The 7336-nt window shown below is 42.7% G+C and overlaps 1 protein-coding gene across 2 annotated transcripts in view; it reads left to right on the forward strand.

The window, feature by feature from the left end:
• The window catches only part of QSOX1 (quiescin sulfhydryl oxidase 1), a 56466-nt gene extending 49358 nt beyond the window's left edge, over positions 1–7108 (forward strand). For both annotated transcript variants that reach the window (XM_088447152.1, XM_088447153.1), the window contains exons 11-12: positions 1283–1459; positions 6098–7108. In XM_088447152.1, the coding sequence (XP_088303278.1) occupies positions 1283–1459; positions 6098–6909 (989 nt within the window). In that variant the 3' untranslated portion in view covers positions 6910–7108. The remainder of the gene's footprint in view (positions 1–1282; positions 1460–6097) is intronic.
• Positions 7109–7336: the final 228 nt, after the last annotated feature.

The following is a 7336-nucleotide window of genomic DNA, read 5'->3' on the forward strand; positions in this document are numbered from 1 at the left end:
AATTTGACTACAGTTGGAACCACCCTTTTAAAGTAGTCTTGCCTTTGACAAAACCCATGATGGTCCAAGTGCCCCCTGGGATTCTGCAGATATTTGTCCTGCCGGTTTACATTTTCATGTTGCAGTGTTTGTCAGCGGTGCGGACATGTTGTGTATTGGGCTCTTTTGTACACTAATTTTCCTATTAAAGTCATGGCTTTTGTCACTGAAAATTTAGGGGTCGATTCCATTAAGGGTGATGCGCAGTTCCCTGAACATGTCAACGCGTCCTCTTTTTCCTCGCACTTTATCGATGTGCGCAGGAAAAATAGTGATGTAGATGGTACCGTAATTGGCAAACATGTGCACAGTTGTTCATCGAAGATGTAACCTCATCGCTACTTCAATTGACCCCTTAAAGGGAAATGATCATGAATGTGGTATCCCTGTGATTCTGCTAGTTGGGTGAGGGGTTCAGTCTTTTAATTCTGATTTATTTACTCACAGTACTTCAATTTTGTGAGAATTAAACAGACATATTTCTACAATAAATTAAGTAGGCCAACTTTTTAGTGCCCATTATTGTGCCAGTATGCACTTGCACACCAGTACATGCAGTGCCACCACAGCAGACAATATATTTAACATCATTACCATGGTATTCACTGACCAGGGGCTCCAGCAGGGGCCCAGTACTATTCAGCATTGGGCTGGGCTTCTCTAGGTACAGGCCCATTAGATATGTTTTGGTTCCCCCACTAGAGAACCAGGTCTGCTGCTGGATAGCACTGAGCTGTTGCTATATTAACATGGTAAAATTAGATGCTTTCCATTTGGTTTTACCATGTGAGTTAAACTACATGTGATTTAGGGGTTTTAAAACCACAAACATCGTAAGTTTCAGCCTCCAATTGACAAAATAGTAAATCTGTTGTGGGCATAAAACCTACACACGACCACATTTAGATAAATTTACCCCCAAGATTCCTCCTGTAAGCAAGGGCAGCAGCATATATAATGATACACATAATCACCACTATCAGCTTACATTCACCAGTAATACAGACTTCTAGGCCATTGTGTTCCCTAAATTGTATGTAATAGACCCATAGGGTCTATTTTGCTAATCCAAGCCCCTATCGCATTGTATAGATACAATTTAGCAGAGGCTATGCACCTGACACTGAAGAAATTCTGGTACTTTGTTTGATGTCAGTGGTTTTGAACATTCAAAAAGCTATTTGCTGGGAGCATCTTCATAACATAGACTAAATTTAACGTCTTTTCTTCTCTTGTGCTTCAGCCCCACAGGAGGTCTTGCAGGCAATGCGTGATTATGTCGAATACTTCTTTGGCTGCAGAGAATGTGCTCGACACTTTAAGAATATGGCTGAGGAGTCCATGGACAGTGTTCGGGATCTGGATGCAGCCATCGCATGGTTGTGGATACATCATAACGTGGTCAACAAAAGGCTTGCAGGTGAGTGATATAATGTGGGTGGGAGCTGCCATGCCAATTGTTCTTGGTTATTATTAAGGCAAATCACCTCTTTGACATACAGGGCCACACATATCTCATTGTGAGCCTCTTCTGCTGCCAGCAGCACACGTCTAATATCCCTAACTGCCCCACGCTTAGGTGGCCAGTGAGTTAGTCCTTTGTCCTCCTACAGCAGCATGAATATGGTTTTTAATTGCATTGTAGTTATTATGGTTAAGAAATTTAGATACAAGCCAGCTCCCATACAGAATAGGGTTAGTGCCGTTAGCAAGACCCACTTTGTCCCAGATCGCAGTTCTCAGCGATCTCTATTATGTCACTGTGCACTAAGCAGCCTAGTTACTAGTTATTTCTGGGACCACCTGGACCTCAGTGACATACTCCGAAGGGTTATCCTGCATTTGGTAACAGTTCTTGTTCTTTTAAATCACAGATTATTTTTCCTACAGCTTCTATTAGTCCTAATATATTTGTTTACAATTTGTTAAATAAACTTAGATGTAATTTTGGGTCATTTATGAAAAGCAGTTGAAGTTTCTGAACAAGCTCAGTTAGGGCCCCTTCCTGATCGTGCAGAATCACGTTCCGCGAAGTGACATTTCTTTCTTGCAGATGCACACAGTCCGTCTCATTACTGCACCCATTTGCCGTAATGAGGAATCGTAGCATTATCAAATATAGTTTCATTGTGACACAGCTCTATATGCGAGCCTCTTGAAATAACATGCCTTTTGCGATTTCTCCCTATTGCTGTTTTTATTACTGTTAACATTTAATTATGTAGTGCCAACATATGGACAGCAAAGTGATTACATTTACTGCCACACTGCCCAGAGGTCATGGGATTGATTCCAACCAGGGTCATTGTGTGTGGAGTTTGTATGTTCTCCCTGTGCTTGCGTAGGTTTCCTCCGGTAGTTCCAGTTTCCTCCCATACTCCAAAAACATACTTGCAGGTTATACATTGTGTGTGTGTGTGTGTGTGTGTATGTATGTATGTGTCTGTGTGAGCTCCACTGGTACTGGGACTGAATGGGAATTACCAAATATTTTATGTAAAGCACTGTAATGTAATATGTGTGTGTTATAGAACAAATTGATAACTAACAAATAACATACTCTAGAGAACTTTACAATAGGGAAAACAATAAAGCAGGAATAAGTGTTAGCAAACAAGGTGGTAAAGGTCCCTATCAGGGCCGGCAACAGAACTCATGGGGCCTGGTACACCCATTTTTTTAGGGGCCCCCCCATCCCATGGTCCCAGGCAGGTACAGGCCAGTCGCTCGAGAGTCTGCCTTACCTACATGTGGTTTCTCTGGGGAGCCTCTGAGCCCCCACAGTCTCCCTACATGCCTTCACACTGTCCCTCCATGCCTACACACTGTCCCTCCATGCCTACACACTGTCCCTCCATGCATTCACAGTGTCCCTCCATGCCTTCACACTGTCCCTCCATGCCCTACACTTACCTTATTGGTCTGCCTACCGTGGCATCTCTGCTTGGGGGTCTTTTCTTTGGGTCAGCGCCACTCCTCAGCTCGCCGGACTTAAGGTTTTTTTGTAATATGGAACTTTAAATACAAGCATCTTCACATAAGCCCCGGAGTGCCGCCTCATTTTTACATATATATTATACAGCTGCAATAATTGGCACTCCTGTATATATGTAATTCCTGCCCAGGTGCCAGCCCAAAAAACGATCAGTACATAGATCAGAACAAGGGGCACTCCTAGGTCTGTGTTGCAGCGTTAAATGACAGTCAAAAAGCCATAGATGTGAGCCTACGTTTCAGGTTTTATTTAACCCTTTTTCCTTAACCATTGTTCCTTGAGAAAGGCTTAATTATAAACCGAAATGTAGGCTCACATGTATGGCTCTTTGGCTGTCATTTAACGCTGCAACGCAGACCCAGCAGTTCCGCTTGTTCTGAAAAATATACATATATAATATAATCTGGAAGCCTATATGGTATATTCTTTATTCGCTTAAATGTATTAATAAAAATTTGCCGGGATGGCGTTCGCACACGCCGACAAAATCTTGTCACCATAGAAAACTATGGGGTTGGTTGCTGCTGCGTTGGCTGGCGGATATTATATTAGTACATTCCAGTGACACTTAATACTGCCCTTAAACATGATGGAACAGCAGGGGATATGGACAGTATCCCAGCAAAGGGGATGCCGGCGCTTAGAATACCGGCGCTGGAATCCCGAACACCTGTCAGAATCCCAGCGCCAGCATCCCAAAGATAAGTAGCGGGGTTAGGGGGGAGAGTTAGCGTAAGGGTTAGGCATTAGGGGGAGGGACAGAGTGCGGGGAGGTTAGGCACTAGGGGGGGTTTATGCACCGGGGGGGGATTAGGAGGAGGGTTAGGGTACCTACCAACAGGTGCCTGTATCCTAACCCTGTCGGGATGCCGGCGTCAGGATTTTGACCACCAGGATCCTGAGCGCCGGTTTCCCGCACCCAATCCAACATCAGTTTCTACTAACTATTTTCAGGGAAGAATTGGTTAATAAATATGCCCCTATGTCATGTTAACACATGATGTATTTATAAAAAAAAAGTCAGGTTACTGTTCCCTCAAATAGAGATTAAATTAATAAAATAACTGGCAGACATTGTATGTATCATTTTTATTATGGTCCTTATGCCTAGAGCAAACATGTATACTGTACACATATATTCGAATTAGCAGGATAAATTGTGTTTGTATTTGTAGGGTTATACTAGATACTACTTCTATCCCCATATGTAATCTAATAATGCATATCTGACGATTGTGTACGGGCTGTCGGGTGGTATGTCCTGTTGTGTATAGGGAAATGCAGCTGTAATTTAAGGGGGTTGGAGACGGGAAAAGCTTGAGAAGCACTAGGAACCTCCCCTTAGACATGACATGCTCCAACATGGTGCAGCCATGCCTCCAAGATGGTGGCCTCACCCGCACTGTACCCAGGGACACAGATAAGATGTTGGGGGTATGTGGAATGTATTAAGCCGTATATGAGGGAAAATACCACAGGCTATACAAGTGCAATCTAAACATTCTATAGACTATAGTGCTGGAGTTCTCTTCTAAGCTAGATGGTTGTGACATGTTCACTAATTGAATTTAAAATGGATTGGATGCCTTTTATTACAATAAATTATATTTGTAAGTATAATTAGTAAATGGCATAATTGTGGTGATTGATTCAGTAAATTAATCTGATTGCCATGTTGTCGGTCAGGGAAGAACTGAAGGATTAATGGGCCACAGTAACAATGTATATTTTGTGCAGAAAGGTTTATTGTATTAAAGTTGCCATTTCAGTGACAGCAATTGTTCTTCAAAAAGTCAAGATACTTGGGCAATACATTTTATATCTTATCTACTTGGTGCATTTAACTAGAGTGTACACCTTATTCTATTCAACCTTAAATTCCTGCCTATCTGAGATGTCCTTCATTTCACAGTGGGTGGGGATAGAACAACCGATAGTCAGCTGATTAGTATGGTCAGAGCAGTAGATGAGTGTGCTGATATTAGAGGAGGCAGTGACCTGTCCACTTGTGCCAGTGATGCCAGGGCTCCATACGACCGGGCCAGTGAGCCTGATTGAGAAATGGACGCAATATTGATGTTTGATGTAGCGGAGAGATTTTTTTTTTCTCCCACTGTGCATGCGTCAAAGTCTCACTGCATAAGCACGGCGATGGAGGTCACAAGGATTTATGTGTAAGTGAGTGACAGGTAGGCAGCATTTGGGGGAGGTAATGAGGGTGGTTTGAAAAATGTGGGCGTGTCAGGACCATTTTATGGATGTGCTCTAGTGAGGCTCTGAACAGGCTTACTCAGAAGTTCAATGTGCATCCGATGCTTCTGATGATTCCTCGTTTGTAAGGGGAACGGCAGATGTCAGGCGCCGTAGGTGGGCTTCTCAGTGCACAAGATGGTGGCTGAGATATTAGCATATTTTTACAAGTCCACTACGTACAGAATCGCTGTTGCTATGGGATTTGCATCAATCTCTGAATCAGTCCCAGCATCATTATTAGGAGGTGATACTGGAGGTGAGCCGCAAGTCACCGTCTTATTGCTACATAGTGGTAAGAACATGGTCTCCTAACAGCACAGTGAAATTACGGGTGGCTCTTGTAAGACTGGTGTAGGAAATCTGTGGTGTCAAATGCATCTCCTATACGAAGCTGAATTTACACATCAAACTTGTAATTTTTCTAAATATTACCTAGATCTACAGTTCTGAGATTCAAATATTTGGAGCTGAAATGAAGTGTAAGCTGTATTTTTGGAAGCTTGTACATCCGGTCTGAGCTGTGATTAGTGTTTAGCGAATGCACCTTCAACAGTACCTCAACTTTGGCTCAGTGAACTTCATGTAGAAAGTTTTAACAGTACAGAAGAGTAATCTTAGTTGCCAGAGCACAGACCTAAGACAATAGGCCATGCTGCATCCGTGTCTGTCTAATGGCTCTTATGTAATGTTGGACCTTTCTTGATGAATGTATCTGTCCAAGCCATTATGATTATAATTTGTGCCTCAGTAACTGTTAGCAGTGTTTCACTATGTGACTGATAAGTTACCTTCATTTGTTTGATTTTTTAGGCCAAGAAAGTGACGATCCTGAGTTTCCAAAGATGCAGTGGCCCCCCGTACAGCTTTGTCCCAAGTGCCGCAAGCAACTAGGGGTTTATACTGCCTGGAATAGGGCTGCTGTTCTCTCTTTTATGAAGTCACATTACGCAGAAAGCAATTTATCCTATGAGTTTTTGGAAGATGAGTCCGTGCTGCTGGAAAACCAGAAAAAAGCTGCCAGCACGGTAAGAGGTAAAAGGGAGGCCAAAGGTGAGGAGGAGGAGGAACAACGGGAAGCCCAAAGCAGATATGAACCTTCTAACACACCACTCAAAGCTGAAGAGAATTCAGACTTACTTGCAGTTTCTAAAGGACAACAGATTCCACACCACAGACCCACCATCATAAAAATGAAATCTAGTAGGGGTATTCATGAGGAGGCCCAAGAAGAGCAGAAGATTGTGGACTTAGATGCCTATGAAAGCCATATTTTCCAACGTAGAACGTTACAGGACTCCAATTACGAACAGAATAATCAGGTTCTCCATGCAGAAAGACTGATGGATCCCCAAGATGCAGAGTTTGACCATGTTGCAGTGAGGGATCGCTTACTTCAGAGGGGGATCGACACAAAATATCTGATGGGGGTGATGGTAGAGAATGGGGAGTTGAACTGGAAGGGGCGCTGGGTGAAGCTGTTGGAAGTCGGATTTTCTCGCCTGGACATCAGCCTCTGCGTCATTCTTTATTTCCTTACCAGCATGTGCCTGCTTGCAATGTACCTGTACCTAAGTCTCCGGACACGGTTCCTTCGACAACGGCGTTGGTCTCCACAAGTATGACCCAAGCATCTCCTAGTGCGACAGACCTGAAGAACCATACATTGCGGAGTGAACTGTGCATTTCATAAGTGACCAATGTCATTTTTTTTCTTTTAACTCATTGAAAGTTTGTACTAACAACCACTCAAAACCAAAGCTAAGCTCATCACAGATGTATCTTATTGACTGAAGTGTTTTAAAAATAAAAGTAGACTATTAAAAAAAAAAAAAATGTTTGCAGTTTTATTGAATGCATTCAAGGTACAACCAGGGTCAGATTGCACATAAAACAGAATAAGTACATAAAAGGATGATGAAGGAAGTACAGACGTGAGACAAAGGGAGAAGGTTTTCATTAGTATCAAAAACAGATGCATCCACAAATAAACACAATAACAAACAAAAACAAAAAATCTCTGTCATGTACCAGTTTAGACAGCCAGTCATA

The sequence above is a fragment of the Taudactylus pleione genome, unplaced genomic scaffold (assembly GCF_031769625.1).
Source record: "Taudactylus pleione unplaced genomic scaffold, aTauple2 ptg000421l, whole genome shotgun sequence".
NCBI lineage: Eukaryota > Metazoa > Chordata > Amphibia > Anura > Myobatrachidae > Taudactylus > Taudactylus pleione.